The following is a 20,871-nucleotide window of genomic DNA, read 5'->3' as shown; positions in this document are numbered from 1 at the left end:
CCATCATTTGTGTCTGTCTGTTTGTTTTGCATCTCTGTTTGTTTTGCATCTGTTACCTACATCAGAGAGCTATACAGCTGATGTGTCATCTTTAAAACTTTTGAGGAAAAATGGTGTAGATAGCAAATAATACAGTGATGATGATGATGATGCTGACAATGAATAGTGGGTTTGATGTGAAATTATACGACAACCCTCCAAAAGAATGAATACTTGTGAATCACTTTTTACATGTTTCTTGAACAAGCGACTAATCAGTCAGAAGCTTGTTGTTTTCTTCGCTCGTTTGTTCGTTGTGGTGCTGTTTGCGCACTGTTTTTGTTTGTAAGATGCTAGAATAAATCTATGGATATCCATATATGTTTAACTACTCTCTAAAGGATCACCAAATACTCGGTGGAAGCTATCACTTGGCACACCTGTGCAAAAAGCGAAGACTGCCTTAAACGTTGATTCAACCTCTGTATTATCAAGTCATATTTTTCATCAGAAATTCACAGTAGGACATATGCAGGTGTAGTGCCGTACATATCTTGTAATGCATGTGTATGTATAGTATACGTGGTGTGTCAATATGCTGCAATACTTTTGTACCGAGAAGCAATAATCCCTGAAAGGAATTAGCTAGAAGCTAGCAGAAGTAGACTGGTGAGACCATTTTTAAAGGGTTCAGAGAAAGCTTAATAGGTCATTGGTATGCCATGACAGGGTAGGATAAGGATATTAAGATGATTACTTTCAATCATTTTGGTCAATTCAATTTTGATGTAAAAACCGTAGTTCTTTTTGTCAGTGAAATATAATATTTGTCATCAACATTAGATGATCGGTATACTCTGATATATATATATATATATATCAACAATATTCCATCTCATGATTCTCGTCAAAACTGTATTTCATCTCAAGAGTGGAAAAGCATAACGTCTAATTGAAAGATGACATTTGTGGTGAGTTTCAGCTCGGCGCTGTGAGAGCTGCTATGCACATGATGATTGTAATGACTGAATGTGTGTCACCCCTCTGGCATTGAGGTTACAGTGATTTGAGCTTTAAAGTGGTTGTTAGCTCAGAGAGGTGCATCTAACAGATTCTGTAAAGCTGCTGCATAGTGAGTCAGTGTGTGGCGCCAGTACCTCTTATTTTTCAGAGGTTGGCTTACTGGTCTGGTAACAGATGAAGTGATCAGGCAAATGATACTCTAAACCGTTGCTCGCAGTCCTTGTCCATTGTCTGAAAAATGTCGGACCTCATGTTTGTGTTGTACGGGTTGTATTCCATGGTACTTTCTCATCTTTGTTGTGTGTTGTCGTGAGTTTATTTATAGATGATATTTAGTTTTGTTTGTTTGTTTGGTCGTTGTTCCTACTCCAGCTGTTGTTGACTGATATGCACTTTCCTCTTGTTTGTACTGTGTTGTTCTGATTCACTCTGTAAGATCTCTGCTTTTGCATGTCGTTGTCCTGTAGTGTCTAATATGTTGTAGTGTTAGTATTCTCATTGCTGCCTTCCAAGCCTGCCTCACCTGTTTCCATCCTGCTGCTAAAAAACAACGCTGGTTTTTAAAAAGGAGAGTCATCTTAACAGAATACAGATCTTTCTCCATGTTTTGTTTTTGCTGAGAGTACGGTGATGATTGTGCAACTGTGCAATTGTTTTGATGAAGAAATATTTGTGGTTGAACTATGTGACAGATTTCCTTCTTTGAGTTGCTGCATGTTATCACTGTGCCCAAACCATCTTCAGCTCAACAGGTCTTTCTGCTAGATGAAGCTTTAATGTGTGTATGCCCGACAGGTGCTCAGACAAGCACTTTCATCTCTAAATTGTACAACTTTTGACTTTGTGTAAATGTTTAATCATTTGAAGTGCTAAATCAGTGATGTAAATATATTGTATGGAAATGGTGAAAAGATTATATGTGAATATGAAATAAATAAATTTAATTTAATTTTATCAAATCACACTAAGCCTAACAGTTTTTTTGTGTGTTCAAGGCATAACCAATGTGTAATTTTTTTTTAATGAATTGTTATCGTGTTATGTTATTGTTTACAAATTATTTAAATTAACTTGTTTCCCGCTCAATTTGTACCATGATGCAATCAAGCATTCAGGAAATGAATAAGCATGCCTGAAAGTGCTTGCGATACTTTGAATTTCAGCATTTGAAGTTCAAATCATGAGAAGAAAACAACTTTTCATAACAGTAGGTGAACTACAGCACAAAACTGTCTCTCAGAATGACTAAGTTGCTCGATTTGAACTGAGATTTCAACGGTACAGCTTTCATCTTTTTTAAATATCTAGAGATGACTAGAATCTAAGTTGTTAAAAGTCTAACTGTGCATGTAAAATTATTTAATAATAGAAATTACTCACCTGTCGCACGGTAAGAATGTACTCCTTCTTCTCCGTAAATGTTCTCCTCAGCGTCTCTCCCGTGTAGTCTGTGAACCTATGGGTGTGTGTGTTTGTTTCTCTGCACGCCAAACAGTCCTCTCACTCCCTGATGCTTGAAGACCATAAGAGTGCTGTTTATATAGCCGTACCAGAGAGACAACCTTTCAATAACGTCAGATTGCCTCTATGCAATGTAGATACTTATATTAGGATGCGTATATTGAGATGCATATATTTCTGATGATGGTGATCATAAATGAAACTGGAGCTGTGAATAACTTGACATAATTAGGAACACAAAACAAACACATCATGGGAAAAGTGGATACGATCAGTGCTAAGGTTTTGCTTAGCAGTGTTGGATAGAGTTCAAATTTGAACCAAACTTATGTGAGAACCAAACTTTTCTGAGTTGACGGTGCACAAGCTCACTTTCCTGACTATCTCCTTACACACAGACACCTTTCGTACACACCTCACATTACATAACCCATACTGGCATCCATTGCACTCCTCTGTCCATACTTGGCCCATTTGACTGTTTTCTGTCTTCTGTAATGTAGTTATATTGTATTGAAATATTCTTAAAGAAAACTAATTATGATCCTAAATGAAATGATTATTATAAAAACTAAAAAACAACGCTGACATGGACATCAATGAAACACCCTGGACTGCACCTTCAAACTGCAACGCCTCACTTCATTTTGGAACCGGAATGGCTCCATCCATGGGGCGTATCCATCCAAGGGGAGCCAGGCGGTACGGTGGGAGGTGAGTCTGGGGTAATTCTGTTCCACTCACCATCTTGCCCTTGGTTCTTTCTCACCAGGACTTGGCGGGCGAAGAGGCGCTGCCTGTGTACAATTGGTGTGCCATTCATGCCCTCTCTGCTGCCTACCTGAACCTCATCTGCCAGCTGACAACCGTGCCAACATTTTGCCAGCACGTACACGAGGTTTAGCAGTTTTCTTTTTCACTCTTCTTATTCATTTCCTCATTAAGTGGCAGTCACTCAGAAATGTTACACATAGATTCAGCTTGGCAGCCACTAAGAGATGCAAGGAATGGTTTCAGTTGGCAGCCATCTTAGAAAAACTCTTTTTCTTGTTGCTTTTCTTTATCAGGTGATTGAAGCTCGACAGAAGGAGATCCCTTACTTACTGCCAGAGGATGTATTTGTGGAGAAACCAAGGTCAGCTTGCTTTACAATAGAATCCATTTTCCCCTCTTTTCTTTCATTGAATGACTCATGTTTTAGTGGACTCATGTTTAGTGGAACTGTCAATGCTCGCGGACAGAGCCTCTCCATACCCGTCTACGAGATGATATTCCCCGATCTCTGTGTCTACTGAGGGAGCTTATGATCCCCCCCCGTATGTCTGTGTAGCCCAGTATTTGTGTTTGTCTGTTTGTTTTGTATCTCTGTTTGTTTTGCATCTGTTACCTACATCAGAGAGCTATACAGCTGATGTGTCATCTTTAAAACTTTTGAGGAAAAATGGTGTAGATAGCAGATTAAACAGTGATGATGATGATGATGCTGACAATGAATAGTGGGTTTGATGTGAAATTTTACAACCCTCCAAAAGAATTAATACTTATGAATCACTTTGATGCGTTTCTTGAACAAGCAACTAATCAGTCAGAAGCTTGTTGTTTTCTTCGCTCGTTTGTTTGTTGTGGTGCTGTTTTCGCACTGTTTTTGTTTGTAAGATGCAAGAATAAATCTATGGATATCCATACCTGTATATGTTTAACTACTCTCTAAAGGATCACCAAATACTCGGCGGAAGCTATCACTTGGCACACCTGTGCAAAAAGCGAAGACTGCCTTAAGCGTTGATTCAACTGTTTACATAGAATGTCAGAGGTGTGTGGCAATGATGTGTCCTCTGTATTATCAAGTCATATGTTTCATCAGAAATTCACAGTAGGACATATGCAGGTGTAGTGCCATACATATCTTGTAGTGCATGTGTATGTATAGTATACGCGGTGTGTCAATATGCTGCAATACATTTGTACCGAGAAGCAATACTCCCTAAAAGGAATTAGCTAGAAGCTAGCAGGAGTAGACACAGACACTGGTGAGACCATTTTTGAAAGGTTCAGAGAAAGCTTAATAGGTCATTGGTATGCCATGACAGGGTAGGATAAGGATATTAAGATGATTACTTTGAATAATTTTGGTCAATTCAATAATGATGTAAAAACCGTCTTTTTGTCAGTGAAATACAATATTTGTCATCAACATAGATGATCGGTATACTCTGATAAATACAGTACTGTGCAAAAGTTTTAGGCAGGTGTGAAAAAATGCTGTAAACTAAGAATGCTTTCAAAAATGGAAGTGTTAACAGTTTATTTTCATCAATTCTTCATAAATTAACAAAATGCAGTGACGGAACAGAAGAAAATTCTAAATTAAATCAATGTTTGGTGTGAACACCCTTTGCCTTCAAAATAGCATCAATTCTTCCAGATACACTTGCGCACAGTTTTTGAAGGAACTCGGCTGGTAAATTGTTTCAAACATCTTGGAGAACTAACCACAGATCTTCTGTGGATGTAGGCTTCCTAAAATTCTCCTGTCTCTTCATGTAAACCCAGACAGACTCGATGATGTAGAGATCAGGGCTCTGTGGGGGTCATACCATCACTTGCAGGACTCTCTGTTCTTCTTTAAGCTGAAGATAGTTGTTAATGACATTGGCTGTATGTTTGGGGTTATGTTCCTGCTGCAGAATACATTTGGTGCCAATTTGTTTTGTACATGTGCTCATGGTCTTTTCTGTGTAGATTATAGCAGATTTAAGTACCAAAAGTAAAAGTATAAACTTTCTTATGATTTAGACGAATAATATACATGTTGAGATTAGTAATGATATTTCATTAAGGTCAACAAAAGATAAAACAATAGTTCTGCACTGTATTAAGTTATGATTTCTAATAACATATGTTTACATTAAACATAATTTACAGCATATGAATTAATTACTTTGGCAAGTTAGCTGTGATATAAGTGGGACAATGCACTGGGAGCAAGTGAGTTATGGAAAATAACCGCACTTCAGGGGGGTAAACGGTTGCTCCCAGTGCATTATTCCTTACATAGATTACATCAACGTATGGAAAATGAAGTGGAGCAGTATAAAGCAAAAGTATGTATAAAAAATAACAGATACTCAGAAATAATATTTGAGTGCAGTCAGAAAGTATTTCTACTCAAGTACCAATACACCCCTGTGGATAGATATGGTTTGTGTTCTGCAGGGTGGGGGTAGGTGGGCACCAGAGAGTCGATGTTGCCCAGGGGCACCATGAAGTCTTAATACAGGCTCAGAGAGATGCATCTAACAGATTGTGCAAAGCTGCTGCATAGTGGGTCAGGGTGTGGCGCCAGTACCTCTTATTTTTCAGAGGTTGGCTTACTGGTCTGGTAACAGATGAAGTGATCAGGCAAATGATTACTCTAAACCGTTGCTCGCAGTCCTTGTCCATTGTCTGAAAATGTCGGACCAGATGTTTGTGATGTACGTGCTGTATTCCATGGTACTTTCTCATCTTTGTTGTGTGTTGTCGTGAGTTTATTTATAGATGATATTTAGTTTCGTTTGTTTGTTTGGTTGTTGTTCCTACTCCAGCTGTTGTTGACTGATATGCACTTAGCACTTACCTCTTGTTTGAACTGTGTTGTTCTGATTCACTCTGTAAGATCTCTGCTTTTGCATGTCGTTGTCCTGTAGTGTCTAATATGTTGTAGTGTTAGTATTCTCATTGCTGCCTTCCAAGCCTGCCTCACCTGTTTCCATCCCGCTGCTAAAAAACGACGCTGGTTTTAAAAAGGAGCGAGTCATCTTAACAGAATACAGATCTTTCTCCATTTTTTGTTTTTGCTGAGAGTACGGTGATGATTGTGCAACTGTGCAATGGTTTTGATGCAGAAATATTTGTGGTTGAACTTTGTGACAGATTTCCTTTGAGTTGCTGCATGTTATCACTGTGCCCAAACCATCTTCAGCTCAACAGTCTTTCTGCCAGATGAAGCTTTAATGTGTGTATGCCGAACAGGTGCTCAGACAAGCACTTTCATCTCTAAATTGTACAACTTTTGACTTTGTGTAAATGTTTAATCATTTGAAGTGCTAAATCAGTGATGTAAATATATTGTATGGAAATGGTGTAAAGATTATATATGAATATGAAATAATTTATTTTATTTTATTTTATCCAATCACACTAAGCCTAACAGTTTTTTGTGTGTTCAAGGCATAAACAATGTGTAATTTTTTTTTAATGAATTGTTATCGTGTTATGTTATGACCTTAATTTCCCTCGGGATCAATAAAGTATCCATCTATCTATCTATCTATCTATCTATTGTTCTACACATGCATTTAAAAGATTTAAATGAACTTGTTACCCGCTCAATTTGTACCATGATGCAATCAAGCATTCAGGAAATAAATAAGCATGCCTGTAAGTGCTTGCGATAAAATATTTTTATGTTTCACATGTAATTAATTTACAGTATATTACATCAATAAATTAGATGAATACCGCCTTCTCACTAATACTCAATCACAACAGCATATGTACAATATTCAGAATTTATTTCATGACAGCAATGTTAATTATGGAGTTACTTGTAAAACAAAGCCTTTTGGTACCCCTAGCAATATTACAAAGCAATCTGCTTACTGTGTGCTAGGGTAAGTAAGGGGAGAAAAAGTATGTCCCCTCTTTACGGAGGGAAACAAAATGCGAGGGGAAAATCATGTATCCTTTTCTCCTTCCTTCCCTCAAACTCCTCTCTCCTTCAGGTTCTCTCCCTTCATCCATCTCATCCATCTGCTCTCCTCTCCTCTCTCACTTTCCTTCTCTGCACCCCCCCTACCCCTGCCCCCTCCATTCACTGAGGCTGTGCGTCCTTGTTGATGACGTTCTTAAAGAGAGTCAGCAGGGGTTTCTGGCTCCGCTCGTCCCATGACTTCATGAAGCCGCCGTACCGCTTGCTGGCGGGCGGCCCGCTCCACCTGAAGTGGTTCATCTTGTACGAGCCGTCTTTCTTCTGCTGAAGCAGCCCTGCCAGCATGTTCTCCTCTTCGTCCAGGCTGTAGTCCGCACCGCGCCGCATCTCTGTCGGCAGCGCCTCGGCAGACTCCTCTTCCACGCCGTTGGTGTAGACCTTGATGGGCCGGCGCTTGCGGCCCACTGGCTTGCCCCAGCGGAAGTGCTCCATGGAGTAGGAGCGCTTCTCCTCGTGCCTGGGGAAGGCCTGCTTCACCTCGGACAGGTCCTGGTGGGACCCTGCGGGGGTGAGGGGGAGGACGGGCACAGAGTCTACGTCATTGCCTTCTTGCTCTGGGGGCTGGAGGTGGCCATCACCGGGGTAGACTGGGGTTTCGGCTGTGAGGTCTGACTTACACAGCTGAATGCACTCCTGTCAGTAGGCACAATATTAGACAAAACGCATTAGAATAAGATTCCCAACTTCACACAACACAAAATACATTTGCCACAACCAATTAGAATACGATTCCCAACTTCACACAACACAAAATACATTAGACACAACCCATAAGAATAAGATTCTCAACTTCACACAACACAACATACGTTGAACAGACATACACATTGAATTCATACATAAAATTCCAAATCTTAAAAAAAATAAAAAATTCAATTGGATTCTTGTAGTAAACTCATTAAATGAGAAGACAGAAAATGGGGAAATGTGTCTACATATCTCAACCAAGGTAGAAGGATCCACATTTCCTTTACTTACACACCAACTTCTGTTCTAACACTAATCAGGATATTCCACTCAGATATTTGACAATTTTTACATGACAGAAATATAGATACACATTTTACAATAGAAACAAAACTCATGCACATTAAGAGTTGAAGAATATCCCAGCCCAACCCTACTCCTCCCTGAAGGACACTAACCAGCATGTTCTCCTCGGAACTGAGGTCTTGGCAGTAGGAGCTCTCCCAGCATTGACTGCTGACTTCCGTAGCGAGTACGCAAAGCATAGCCATGGCCAATGTCCATACAGGACACAGCATCTTAAGTCCTTTTAACATCACTGCAAAGGGCAGATATCAACATGTTATGGGTTGTTGATGAGTATGATAATACAAAAGTATGTTGAAATTCAATTGCATTGAATGACTACATTTAATTCTTGAATGAGTCTTTTTTTTAAGAGATCAATTTTGCCAGTGAAGATTATTGAAACAAGACTATTTATTGGAAACACACTTACAAACAGTACTTCACTTTTCCAACCTTTCATAAAATGAATGAAAGACATTGATTAAGATAGCCCTTGAAAGGCAAAGTAATCAGTTCATAAGGTGATAGCTGCGACTTTGAATTTCAGCATTTGAAGTTTAAATCATGAGGAGAAAACAACTTTTCATAACAGTAGGTGAACTACTGCACAAAACTGTCTCTCAGAATGACTAAGTTGCTCGATTTGAACGGTACAGCTTTCATCTTTTTTAAATATCTAGAAATGACTAGAATCTAAGTTGTTAAAAGTCTGACCGTGCATGTAAAATTAATAGGGATGCACCGATGCATCGGCCGTACATCGGTATCGGCCGATGTTTGCCTCTTTTAATGTTATCGGCCTATCGGTAATAAACTTGACTTTCACCGATGGTACTGGCCGATGTTTATGGCATCGGTATCGGTATCGGCCAAGAATTTCCATATCGGTGCATCCCTAAAAATTATATAATAATAGTCTACAAATAAAACACCACATGAAAATATAATAAAAATCACAAAATGTTAAACCACACAAAACTACATCTTGGTTCAACCTGTTCAGAAATTACTCACCTGTCGCACGGTAAGAATGTACTCCTTCTTCTCCGTAAAGGTTCTCCTCAGCGTCTGTCCCTTGTAGTCTGTGAACGTATGTGTGTGTGTGTTTGTGTGTCTGTTTCTCTGCACACCAAACAGTCCTCTCACACTCCCTGATGCTTGAAGACCATAAGAGTGCTGTTTTTATAGCCGTACCAGAGAGACAACCTTTCAATGACGTCAGATTGCTTCTATGCCACTTAGCCCACCAAGTCACAAGCAGAGTTCCGGAAAATTGGAGACAATGAAAACAATCTGACCCCTGTTTCTGCCAATCAACTATTTAAAGGTCAAGTGACATCAGATAGAGATTAGCAAGTGTTCGGTAGATGTCAAGTCAGGATGGGTCATCTTTACTGGTGGGCGTAAAGGTGCAAGTGTCCCCTTACATGGGTCCAACTGCAGAAGATTAAAATCAGGACTAAGGTAGGTACATGTAGGTGTTAATTCCACTTTCTAAAGGTTTGGAAATGATGGGGGAAATTATTTTGATATTCTTTTATTAGAACTTACATGAGCAGGCAAACATTTGGAAGCCAATCAACTGCATTTCATCCTGGCTGCCACAACTTCTCTTCACTTTTTGTTGAGTGATGTTTTAAGATGTTGATTCATTTAGATGCTTATATTTAGATGCGTATATTGAGATGCATATATTCCTGATGATGGTGATCATATATGATCATAAATGAAACTGGAGCTCTGAATGACTTGACATAATCAGGAACACAAAACGAACACATCATGGGAAAAGTGGATACGATCAGTGCTAAGGTTTATAGGTGTTTGATAGAGTTCAAATTTCAACCAAACTTGTGTGAGAACCAAACTTTTTCTGAGTTGACGGTGCACAAGCTCACTTTCCTGACTGTCTCCTTACACACAGACACCTTTCGTACACACCTCACATTACATTACCCATACTGGCATCCATTGCACTCCTCTGTCCATACTTCAGTTTGGCCCATTTGACTGTTTTCTGTCTCCTGTAATGTATTTATACTGTATTGAATATACTTAAAGAAAACCAATTATAATCCTAAATGAAATGATTATTTAAAAAAAAAAACACCTAAAAAACAATGCACTGGACATCATGAAACACCCTGGACTGCAACTTCAAACTGCAACAGAAAAAAGTGAAGAAAAAAACTGTCCTTAGTGTATACAGTGTCAGTGGCATCACTCTTTACGTAAGTAACACTTAAGTGCTGTTTCTAAGATGCAAACTGATAATAGAAACGCAGTTTCTTCTTTAAATAGTTAATGGCCTTATGAGTTGCTTTCTAAAGGCTGAATGTGCACTTGTATTCTTTGATCCTAATAGCCTGACTTCTTTCAACCTTGATGCCTTTTTTAGTGCAGGGATTGAATAGGCAAAAGGTGTTTATTTGGTGCATAGTGCATGGTGAATACTGACAAATAAAGGAAGTGACTCTTTTATGTTTATTTTCGCAAAAAGAAGTGTATAGGAAAAAAAAAAAAAAAAACCTTGTTGCCCATTATCCTTTAGAGCAATTAATACTGTTTTGTGACCTTGGGAGTCTGGCCTCTGCCTCATAGGTTGTTTACATGTGTGAAGGAAGGCTGTGTTGGTCTGAATGGGTCTATTGAATGGAAAAGCTTTTAGTGGTTGCTCTATGAATGAATGGCCAACCTCCAAGGGCATGACTGAGATTAAGCATCACTGAGATATTGCAAGTCTTTTTTTCAGAAAAAAAAATAAAAATCGCAATTTCATCAGAATAATACAAATGTATAGCTCCTCATAAGGTGTAGAGTGGTGGAAAACACGTTTCGTATAAGTAGGATATTTCACCAATAGTGAAGAATATTCAAACCGCACAAGTATAGCTAATGAGAAAAGTAGCGAGACCGAGAAGTTGAAACAAACGAGAAGATGATGCTATGAATGTGATTCATCAGTAGGTGGAGTTGTATCAACATTCTATTAGTTGGAGCAGATATAAGTTTGTTAGTGGCTAATTGTGGTCATCCGATCGGTATCCTTAAAGGGTATAACACTGATAATGACCAGTTCCATTTTTGACAAGATGTGTATTTTGCAGGAAAAGAATCGTGTTTAGTGGAGAACGCCTAGGGTAGCGCCATGTCTGTGAGGAATCCTATTAGAGTGGATTATGAGGATAAGATGTCTTGTCAGTCCACAGAAACTCAGCTCTGTCCCACAGGACTACTTTCCAGCGAAAGAGAAATGCTCTCCTTCTGCATTGCGTCTGCCCATTGCTGCGAGGACAATTTGATTGTGCGTGAAAACGGCCGATGTTGCTGTTTCATCCTCTGTGCCATGACCGGGGAGGATGGACATCTGTGCACATCTAAAGGCGAGTGACTGTCTGTATTATTCCATTGATAGAGAAACAGACCGAGGCCTGTGTCTCAGATGCCTGACCAGTGTAATTATTTTCCTTACGTCTTGTGAGTACTATTTTTGAGGTAGTAAGCAAGGTGTTTGGTCATTGTAGAGCATTGCTATTATATTTGAATGTAGCAGCTATCATCCAAGGCTTGGTTTTGTGAGATAATTGTATAAATTACATTCTTAACCCATGCTTACAGTAATCAGACATAAACAGAGGTACAATGTTGGTGACATTCATAATAATAATAATAATAATAATTAAAAAGCATCATATTTAAAGCAACAAAGAAACATACAAATAAATAATTAAAAAATAAATGAATGAAAAATAACTAAGCAGCAAAGAGATGTATGTATTTCCCAAACAGTTTTAACATTTTTCTGTTAGTGAGCAGTGCATCAAAGAAGCTGACTGAGAAGTTGGCTGTGTTACAGAACAACAATAATACATTAGCATCGAGGACTTCATTTAAGATAAACAGTGTTCCTTACATTCGCTGTGTAACTGACACTTGGACATGTGGTGCATTCTCAGTACTCTGCAAAATAAGCAGTCAACTTTTGTTGAGAGTACATGCAGATAACAATAGTAGGACTAGGTCTCTCCCAGTGTTGCCAAGTGCACATGTGATTATCAATGCATTTGTTTAACCTTTTTTATTTCTTCATATTTACAAACAACCCAAAATCCACAAATAACATCTGGCATACATTCTCTTTTGTTATGTGCATTGTGTTCATCAGGCCGCATTGTAAATCCTGTTAGACCCCTTCAGCAGTTGTTTAATCTTCCCCCTGAGCTCATCTTAATGGCCAGTTACCTTGATGCCACGGAAACGAGTCACGAGTTGGCAGTTGCTGTCTGAGGGGTAGTAACCCCGACGATCAGTCCACTCGCTGTAATACGACTAACCTGAGTTGACTGACCACGGCCATGATGGCTTAGATCTGAGCCGTCTGATGGGGCCTGGTTGACCAGAAGATTATTTTTTTTAAATATATGGCATTAAGTGTTCACTAAAGGAATGTAGAGAGCTGCGTATGAGTGTAAATGTGTGAAAAAATATATAATAAACGTTAGTTAGAAAGTTAGTGATACATTCAAAAATCTGTTCATAATTTACACTCAGGAATCTGTTCATAGTTCACACTTTCTTTGGAGAAGGAGAGGAAGTGTACTGTGTGTGTAACTTTGTTGTCATGGTTCAATTGGATACAATTTAAAATACATTTAGTCATATACATAAAGCCTGTTGATGGAGGAGTGACCACAGACAGAGTGAGTGGACATCTGCCATCACCACCTATTACCTGAATGACACAGAGGAATCCCATTTGATCACATGGAGTATACCATTCAGCTTTAAAGGGAACTGTGTGTGGTTTCATATAGATAGTGAATGGACAGCCTTTATTGGCTCACTGCCAAGAGTTTGTGAGACGCTTAGTTGTCAGAACGCAAGTGATTATGCAAATGTGTCCCGTTTCTTAATTGCTGACACATTTCCCCAACCAAGTTTCTGAGCTGTAACTATCCTAGTTTTTTTCTACTCAGATCTACCAAATGCTTCTTGAGGATTGGCAATCCACCCTGTTTGCACAGACTGAAAAGACACTTTCCTCAAAAATATGTGAACGGACCAATGTCTCCATCAGAACCTGAATGCAGAAGAGCATTGGGTCTTTCCTTTGTTAACAGCAACTGGCTGTTGCTTTGTCACTGGACCTGGACCACCTCAGGACCTGACTGGCAGGACCCAACAGAACTATGAGGCTCTCCCCGCCACACACGCCAGTCCAGCTGGCTCTGTGGTTGCAATGGGTGACGGCGCTGGTGTCGGCGCTGGTGTCGGACAACATGACAGGTTTCTACGCCGACGACAGCACGCACCGCATCAGCAGCGGCCTCATGCAGTGCGGCGAGTACAGCAATGAGGCGCTGCCCAACGGGCAGTGCCGCCTGATGGCCACGCTGCCCCAGCTGGCCGAGCAGCGATGCCCAGACATGTTCCGCTGCACGGACGAGGTCTCCTACTGGCTGCACGAGAACGAGGAGCGCAAGCAGCAGGTGCAGGACCTGAAGGAGACCATCTCCGAGCTCCTGGAGGAGCTGAGAAGCCACAGGCACCGCATTAAAGTTTTGGAGATGCAGGTATGTACACTGTGCGTGATGGGGTGCATTTTGTGGGTGTGTGGAAAGAGGGGCTGATAATTGTGGTGGTTGTGGCTATGTACTGTCTAATGTTACAGCTGATGTAGTGTGTGTTTGTGTGGGAAATTGTGGTGGGGATGTAGTGTGTGTGTGTGTGTGTGTGTGTGTGTGTGTGTGTGTGTGTGTGTGTGTGTGTGTGTGTGTGTGTGTGTGAGTAAGGTTTGGGGAGATGTATATGTATGGTATGTATGAGGGATATGTGCGCATGTGTCAGTGAGTGTGACCATAAGCTACTTGAAGACCTAAGGCACTGGAGCGAAGTTCAGGAGCTGCAGCAAGCTGAGCATGAAAAGGATGACTGTGTACCTGCCCTGGCGATCTCCCCTTCCGGAAGCCTCTCCGAGGCACATGAGGGGAAACTCACCAAGCAACGACCAGTCTCTCCACTAATTCCTCCTTAACCCCTGGACAATAACTGGATTAGGCCTGAAACCTGGCTCTAGACCCACGTGCCGCCCTGCTGCGGGAGTCAGCGCTGACAGCAGGTGGACCAGAGACTGAGGGCATCGCCTGACATTTACAAGGGCTCATTTTATGGATGGTGTGTGTGTACAAAGTATTGGAAGATTTCACACAGCGAACAACTAGAATGATTCAGTTTAATCAGGCTTTTGCACCGTGGTAATCAAATTTGTTTGGTGTACACGCACAGTAGGAGCTTGGGGGATGTTGTTTTGGCAGGGTTCTATGTGTGTACTTAGTCTTAAAGACACCAGTCATTCTTTCATGGGAGGACTCTGAAAACGCTTTGTTTTGTGTCACTTGTTTATTTACTATATGAAGGTGCATGCTGTAAATAGATAGTCTAAATATAAAGCAATACCTTACTTAGCATATGGTCTGAGCTATTTGATTAAAGGATTGCTCCTCTTAGTATTCTTGTTCTAATTTGGGATTTGGTAATAGAGTTCAGTTTTAACCTCTGTCGTCAAGGACATGCCATGAAACACAGAAAAGTGTTACAGAAAAAAAGCCGGTTGACAGACCTCCTCAGAAACAAGAATTCAGTGTTATTGACCTGTGTGAGAGTAACTGTATGATAGCTATCAGGCCATAGCTGGAAACTGTGGAGCCTCTGAAAACATCTCAATTGCTATAGACAAACTGTTACTGTTGCTATACTTCTTGGCATTTCCCAGGGTCCCTACAATTTGCTGGGCCCCCCAGAAACGTTCAGAGCCCCCCCCTTCCCCGCCTACTCCTAGTTGCCATGGTGACCACCTAAATCTTTTACCTCCTTACCATGCTCCTGATTGTCATGGTGATGATCTGAACATTTTAGCATTTGCTCCACTCCTGATTATCGTGGTTTCTATTGGCCGCTATGATGTTCACTCTGCTTTGTGGTCGCCCGGCAGCACCAGGCCCGGACGGGCTGGAACTCGTCTCTGGAGCACCGCTTCCATGCACTGGAAGACAGCTACACGGAGGCCACGGCGCTGCTGCAGGTCCACAGCTCGCTCATCTACGACATGCAGCGGCAGGTGCACAACCTGTCCATGGTGGTAGAGCGCGTGCGTCGCAACCCCGGCTGCATGATCAACATCATCCGCACCAGCCCTCTGCTCAGCAACCACGAGATGCTGCACCCAGGTCAGTGCCAACATATATACATCAGCTCCACGGTCTATGGGTCTCCAGACATTAGAACACCTCTGGGATCCTTTTTGACAGCTTCCGTCACTCAGAGAAAGAACCAAGCATGGCCCTGTAGTTACAAGGCATCATTACTTATTGGGAAATAAATATTATGGTACAGTTAGTTTTGGTTAAATAAGAAGGTGAGAATGAGGAAATCTTATAAGTTTATGGATAAAAATGTAACACACTATTTCAAGTACAGTAATATGGTAGGACTACAATTACAAAGTAACAAGTGACTACTACAGTCACACAGTACTATGTACGAGTCACTAGTTTATAATACTAGCACTACTAGTTGGGCAGTACAAAGCAGTCACTAACTACTAATACTAGTAGTTGTGTAGTGTGTAGAAATTACTAGTTACTAATACCTGACGCTACCAGTTGTGTAGTATGTAGTAGTTTCAAGTTACTAATACTAGCGCTACTAGTTGTGCAGTATAAAGTATACTTATACTTAGTGCTAGCAGTCTCTGGGTCTCTGCTTTGTTCATTGAAACTGACCAAGGTTAACATTTCTGTGAGACTGCCACTGTCAACAGATTTTCAGCCCTACTTTCAAACTGCTGCTGTAAGCCTAATAAGTAATTGAAAACACTATGCTTACATTTGCCTGCACTAACAAAGTGATGGCATTTCAAATGATTACATTTTTATGATAATTATGAACATTTAAGAGAATAAGAAAATTATAAAAGACATAAAAGACAATTGAATTCATATGTTTGAATCTTAATGTATTTAAAAATTTTACTATCTAAAAAATAAGAACAATTTTGTCATAGGGAGCTTCCTAAACACATGTACTGAATGTGCAAATTCATACAAGATAGATGCATTTGACTATTAAAGTGCAGTTCCTAACGCGGAAGCAATGGCTAATTCTCATTCGTAAAAGTTTGGCCAACCACGAGGCCGAGGGTTGCTGAAATGATCAGAGTGTACACTGTTGACAAACATGGTGGAGGTAACAAAGATTAAGTAAGATCGGTTAATTATAATCCTCTTCATCGGTACCATAATGCAGATAGGTCTCCAGTGTCTCAGTTTCTTATTCTTGTCAAAAATGGTGATTATATATTTTTTAGAAACCTCAGCGTTAAATTATATAATTATTAGAAGTTGATCCCATTCTCAGCATAAACACTCTGTCTTACCATTACATTTCCTATACATAAATGTACAGTCACCATTAAATGCTGGATCTGAACTGGTTGCTGGAAGATTTTTAGACTTAAGCCTTCATTTTTTCTCTTTCAGAGGTGCAGCACATACGGAACTGTCCAATCGACTGTGCCTCACTTTACTACAATGGAGTCCACAGGTCTGGAGTTTTCACTATTGTCCCTTCACGAGGGACCGCACCGCTGGAGGTCTACTGCGACATGGAGACTGAAGGTGAGGAGGCGGGTGCTCTGGGGAGGAGGAAGTAGATTCAGAGGGTCAAAGAGGGTCAGTCGTCTGAGAGCCTTTTTGAAGCTGCACGGAAGTACAGCAGATTTTGGAAAATGGATCCGCGTTTTTTATTTACTAAGAGTATAATATGAGACATTCCAAATGTCATTTGGTAGCTGTTGGTGTAGGTGTGGTGTGGTGTGGTGTGGTATGAACAGAATGTGAGCTCAAACAACAGGAGGTGGGGCTAGAGGCTTTGTTTGACCCCTGGGTACATATCCTGTTACAGAGAACTGCAGACCATGTGGGCTATACAGACATTACATTTGCTCAACAACCTGGAACATTTATTGTCCCCTTTTCTAGCCATGAACATTCTCAGACAATCTGCTAGTATCATTCTTATAGTATCAAGCTAGTACCAAGGACATGTTAAAGGCACCCAGTGCAACTTTATATAAACATTCAATGAAAAATAAACATTCAATTTCTAGTCTTTTTTACGCGTAGTAAGTTTCAATAACTCCATACCATTACATATCGACATTCAAGCAGCAAAGATGAGACGTCGTTGTGTGGTGAGAACTGATAGAAAATCGTAAACAACAACAATCGCCGGTGGGGAGAGGCCATTTTTCCATTGACTGGAATCCTGCTTTATTTATTGTAGGTTACAAAAAATAAAGAAAATGCCGGTGATTGTTGTTGTTATCGATTTTCTATCAGTTCTCACCACACAACGACGTCTCATCTTTGCTCCTTGAATGTCGATATGTAATGGTATGGAGTTATTGAAACATACTACGTGTAAAAAAGACTAGAAATTGAATGTTTATTTTTAAGCCTCAAAGTTGCACTGGGTGCCTTTAATAGTTCTCTTTGAGACTGAAAACTGTAATGAGGATATTCCAACATTTTCTACAAAAACTAACCTTCATTGAACAGTTACAACCTTAAAGTCTTCTTTGGCAAGGCCACAGCCTTCTTTGACTGCTTATGAAATTCCACAGTGAACAGTAAGTGACTCTGAGATGTAGTCACAATGAAGGCATAATGTTTTTCCTTCTCTTCGCTCTTCAATTTATGAACCAGTCAATACTCCTTGATATATCCTAACATAAGGGAAAGCATAAGCCTGCAGAAGTGTGCCTTTGATCATTAACTCTGATGATAGGTGGAGGGTGGACGGTGATCCAGAGGAGGCAGGACGGGAAGGTGAACTTCAACCGCATGTGGAACGAGTATAAGAACGGTTTTGGCGACCTGCATACTGAGTTCTGGCTGGGAAACGACCACATCCATGACCTCTCCAATCAGGGGGCCTACTCACTGCGTATTGACTTGGAGGACTGGAACGGCAAGCACAAGCATGCCTATTATGAGAGCTTCAGGTAGAATTTCTCTCATTTATGCTACTCTTAATTATGCTTATTTAAACCATTAATGTGAGATGAAATTGTCCTTTTTATCACATACTATACACAAAGCTAAAGCTAGTTTATTATTTCAGCTGAAAGCTAGGTCTCTGAATTAGCTTAAACATTAGCATTGAGCATTAGTTTCTGAAAATGATTGTTCAGTACTAATGAACAGACTACAGTACTACATACAGATTTTATGAAGACAGTGTTGTAGCGAAAACAACCTCTTCAAATCTTAGAGTTGAAACTCAATCAGTCAGAAGACCAAATGCGATGAACTGAAGTTCGAGAGTGGTGGTCCATGGTTGTCTGGGAATTCCCTGCCCCTTCACTGCATTTCATTTGCTCAGTTAGTCTGGCAAACTACTCATCAGCGATCCACTTCACTCTCGTAATTGGACACGCCTTTAACCAATCAGACCAACGATACTATACAACGATACAACGATCGGTAATAAAGCAAACACATATTTTTTCTGTATGAATGTTCCAGGGCAAGTTTCTGTTCTGTTTTCAAAGAAAACTTGCCTTATCGAAGTTTTGCGGTGCTTCGGCGGCCACCATGTCCAATGTTTAAAAACTCTCCGTGCAGTAGATTTTGTAACGTAGCCGTGGTAAGTTTAAATCCGCCAATGGCGCGCCAGGTAGCCAAAAGGCAGTTTGTGATTGGCTCCAAGGATTCTGGAAATCTTGAAATGAACGGCTATCCAAAGTTGGCCAGACCCAGTGCAGAGGCAAAATCAATTTGTCCGGAAGAAGTGGGGCGGGACTTCCCAGACTAGGTCTGTCAAAAACCCAGCACACTAACTATTTAAAGGGCATATTCCGTCACTATGCTTTTCCAATCAAAAGCCTAAAACGTATCAAAATTGAACCAACTAGAATATTTTGCTCACTAATCGTCAAAACATCTTTCAAGATGTTTAGCATTTGGCTGTCTCTGTGAGCCTGCACCTTGTTTTGAGAAATTAGACCTATCTGTTTGGCCTGACCTTCATCCCTACACACAGGCCTCTCTGCCTGGTAATTAGGCCTCTCTGCACGTAGGCCTCGAAGAGTGGCCTGACCTTGGTCTGTGCACACGGGCCATTCTGTTTGACCTAACAAAACACCCACTTCTGCACCCTCATGACACTTGTTGTTGCAAAACTGCTTCATGTTTACCAAACCACTGGATTATAACCATGATTCTCAACAACAGTTCTATGATCTTCTTTATGGTTAGGTTAGTGTTCAGCTTACACTGATGCTAAAAGCAGAATTCCCCCCTCTCCTCTCTCCTTTTTTCTCTTCTTTCACCATGGCAGCACTGAGGATGAGGATCATCAGTACCGTCTACACGTGACTGGCTTCAGCGGGACAGTGGAAGACTCTTTCGCCTGGTACCATGACAAGCAGAGCTTCAGCACTCCCGACACGGGCAACATCTGTGCTGAGATCTCCCACGGGGGATGGTGGTACAACCAGTGCTTCTTTTCTAACTTAAATGGAGTTTACCACAAGGTGAGAAACCAGTTGTGGATCTTACTATGAACATTACATGGATGGCTTTAGCAAAATTTAAATATATAAATCAGTAAATAATTAGCTATTTAAAATCTGACTGGAATTATATAGCAATGTGTACAAATGTCAGTGATTTCCCACCAGACTGCTATGTCAACTAAGAAGTATAGTTGCATTAAGAAAATGAAAACAAATAATTACACTCTAAATCTATCCCTGTCCTTTTTTAACTTTTGTCATTTACATTTAAGCAATGTAGCCTAACATTCTACAATACAAAACTGAAGCCCCACATAAAATCATGCTTATCTCTGCTAACAACTGAGCATGTGTGAGATGTACATGTGACATTCCGAGCTTCAGGCGTCTCATGTATGGTGACTATGTTTTTATTGGCCACCAGGGGGGGCGCTACTCTGCCAAAAGCAAGAATCTGCTGGGCCCAGATGGCATAGTGTGGTACACCTGGAAGGACACTGACTACTACTCACTAAAGAAGGCGAGCATGATGATTCGCCCACGGACATTCAGGCCACGCCTGTCTCCATGAAAACAACAGCTCATGGAGAGCCAAGCCTGCTGTGATGTGACAGGGTGTGACAACACGAATCAGCACTGTGTGAAAGCAACAACCAGCCGCGTCTGTACACTGTTCAGGCAGGTGTCAGAAGACCATTTACGCAGAAACAAAATGTATATTTAACAATGTACATCTGATCTTGCACAGACACACACACATAACAGACAAATGTCTTTGAGTCCAGGCTTCTTTTGGCTTTTGACGTTTGGATTTTAGCATGAACAGCTCGTTTGTGAAGCATCATGATCATGCTGCACATAAACATAACCGGCAACTACACTGACATGGAGAACCTTACAAGAAAATTCAGCTTGACATTGAACAACACTGTTCAATGCTGCACTTTATACTGTGTATATGTTCCTGTACATGCTTAAATTTGCTCTGTATTAATAATTAGTATATGGGCATCACTAGTTCAGAACCATTTGAAGGCTACAG

The 20,871-nt window shown here is 40.6% G+C and overlaps 2 protein-coding genes across 2 annotated transcripts; one reads left to right on the top strand and one right to left on the bottom strand.

The window, feature by feature from the left end:
• Positions 1-7,318: 7,318 nt before the first annotated feature.
• pomca (proopiomelanocortin a) lies at positions 7,319-10,211 on the bottom strand (the record flags this gene model as incomplete). Its single annotated transcript, XM_080850175.1, has 4 exons — positions 7,319-7,849; positions 8,362-8,501; positions 9,266-9,373; positions 10,208-10,211. The coding sequence occupies 4 exons, from the start codon at positions 10,209-10,211 to the stop codon at positions 7,319-7,321; spliced, it is 783 nt and encodes a 260-aa protein (XP_080706301.1).
• Positions 10,212-13,440: 3,229 nt separating this feature from the next.
• On the top strand, positions 13,441-20,400 carry LOC308373934 (angiopoietin-4; the record flags this gene model as incomplete). The annotated part of the gene is made up of 6 exons (XM_080849608.1): positions 13,441-13,824; positions 15,243-15,477; positions 16,789-16,926; positions 18,098-18,314; positions 19,652-19,847; positions 20,254-20,400. The coding sequence occupies 6 exons, from the start codon at positions 13,441-13,443 to the stop codon at positions 20,398-20,400; spliced, it is 1,317 nt and encodes a 438-aa protein (XP_080705734.1).
• Positions 20,401-20,871: the final 471 nt, after the last annotated feature.

Source organism: Sprattus sprattus (assembly GCF_963457725.1).
Source record: "Sprattus sprattus genome assembly, chromosome: 13".
Taxonomy (NCBI): Eukaryota; Metazoa; Chordata; class Actinopteri; order Clupeiformes; family Clupeidae; genus Sprattus; species Sprattus sprattus.
This window is presented reverse-complemented; position numbering and strand designations above follow the sequence as displayed.